The 1522-nt window shown below is 39.2% G+C and overlaps 1 protein-coding gene across 5 annotated transcripts in view; it reads left to right on the forward strand.

The window, feature by feature from the left end:
* The window catches only part of EEF1AKMT2 (EEF1A lysine methyltransferase 2), a 42020-nt gene extending 41140 nt beyond the window's left edge, over window positions 1-880 (forward strand). The window contains exon 7 of one of the 5 annotated variants that reach the window (XR_003548646.1): window positions 700-880. Coding sequence is in view for 1 of the 5 variants with exons in the window: in XM_027770097.1 (XP_027625898.1) it covers window positions 700-724 (25 nt within the window). In the remaining 4 variants the exon portion in view is untranslated. The remainder of the gene's footprint in view (window positions 1-699) is intronic. The other 4 variants (XR_003548644.1, XR_003548645.1, XM_027770100.1 and 1 more) reach the window with 4 other exon arrangements.
* The last annotated feature ends 642 nt before the right edge of the window (window positions 881-1522 follow it).

Raw genomic sequence — 1522 nt, forward strand, 5'->3', positions numbered from 1 at the left:
TTGATTGCAGGAATAAACTGAATGTTTGCCAGCAGGAGTCACTCTAAGCCTCCTAATAAAAAGTTCATAAATTAAACTATATGCTCTAAGCTCGCAAAGGCTGAGGTGATATTCTGAAAAGGTGGCTTTAGGGACATAGCGATGCTTTCCATTACGTGCAACAACAGCAGCATTATCAGATCATTCTATGTGCCTTTCTTTGTTCAACCTTGTTCTTGGTTTTTGTTTCTTTCAAAATTGGCTCTTGATAGATTTTTTTAAAATTGATGAATCAACTTTATTTATTCTTAATTTGCTATAGGGTGCATGTGCTTGCCAGACAGAAGGAAAGCAAGAAAACACTCCAAGGGGCATGGCCATGCTGCAGTCCCTCCTCCTCCATACTCTTCTTGGGATTTGGGGCAGGCACACTGTACACATGCCCAGTGTTTTTCAAGGTGCCGGTCTGGGACTCACACTGCATAGCTGGCCATGTGGGATTTACCCACCTTAACACTGATGCCACATGGCTGGCCCTCAATAGTTTCTTTTAAAGCAATGCGTATGGGTAAGGATATCAATATCTTAGTATTCTGTATGTTAGATTATTTCGGCTTTTTTATTTATTTATTTTTTTAGGAAGAACTGATTATGTCCTATATCATGTATTTGAATAGACATCTTTTCTATTACTGATTGTTGTCCCTCCTATTCTTGCAGCAGAAATCACTGGAGTGAGCTGTAGTCAGTGTGAAAGGAGATGTTAGCTCATGCCTTTCAGAAAAGAATGGGTCCAGTGTGATGACAAATTGAAATATTTCTGCAATAGCTATGAAATATAATAGTTTCCCAAGTACACACAAGCTCAAGAAGTTAAATTGTTCATTTATGTTTGATACTAGGATTGAAACATTGGATTAAAACCAATTAAATGTTCCTAGAAGCAACAAAAAAGTTTCCTGATTCATGAATAGAACCATTCAAACGGCACAGACACAATCCATGTAAAGTAATGAGGTGTTTTGTTTTTTTGGCAAAAGAGAACACACAACAGGCATGGGGGTTCTTTTTTTTAAAACTTTCTCTTTAAAAGTCTTTTTGGATACAAGGTCAATGAAATAACATACACCAGTTGGAAGGAGTAATGGGAAATCTAGGGCTTCACTTCACAAGGAAAACAACTCCCCTCCCCCAGGTGAGCGGCACAATAAAAATACTCTTTTTTTCTATCAGGGTTACATTCCTGAACTTAAGTCAACATCCTAAGTTACAGAACTAAACATGCTCTGCTTCTGCTTAGCAACCACAAATCCTTCCTTCGCCAGTTGCATGTATTTGGGATGCGGGTTCTGAAATACACATTCCTTTATTACGATCAGCGCCCCGAGTTAGAAACTAGCGCTTTATTTTCTCAAAAGTGTGACAACACCTCAGGGTCCTTCCTTGTCTTTAGTCAGGCACCTCACCGAAATGATCGTTTCTTTTAAACTTCAACACCTAACAACCCGGAAGCTAGACATCTGAAGCCCATGCGGTCCAGGGT

Source organism: Tupaia chinensis, unplaced genomic scaffold, assembly GCF_000334495.1.
Source record: "Tupaia chinensis unplaced genomic scaffold, TupChi_1.0 Scaffold000113_1, whole genome shotgun sequence".
NCBI lineage: Eukaryota > Metazoa > Chordata > Mammalia > Scandentia > Tupaiidae > Tupaia > Tupaia belangeri.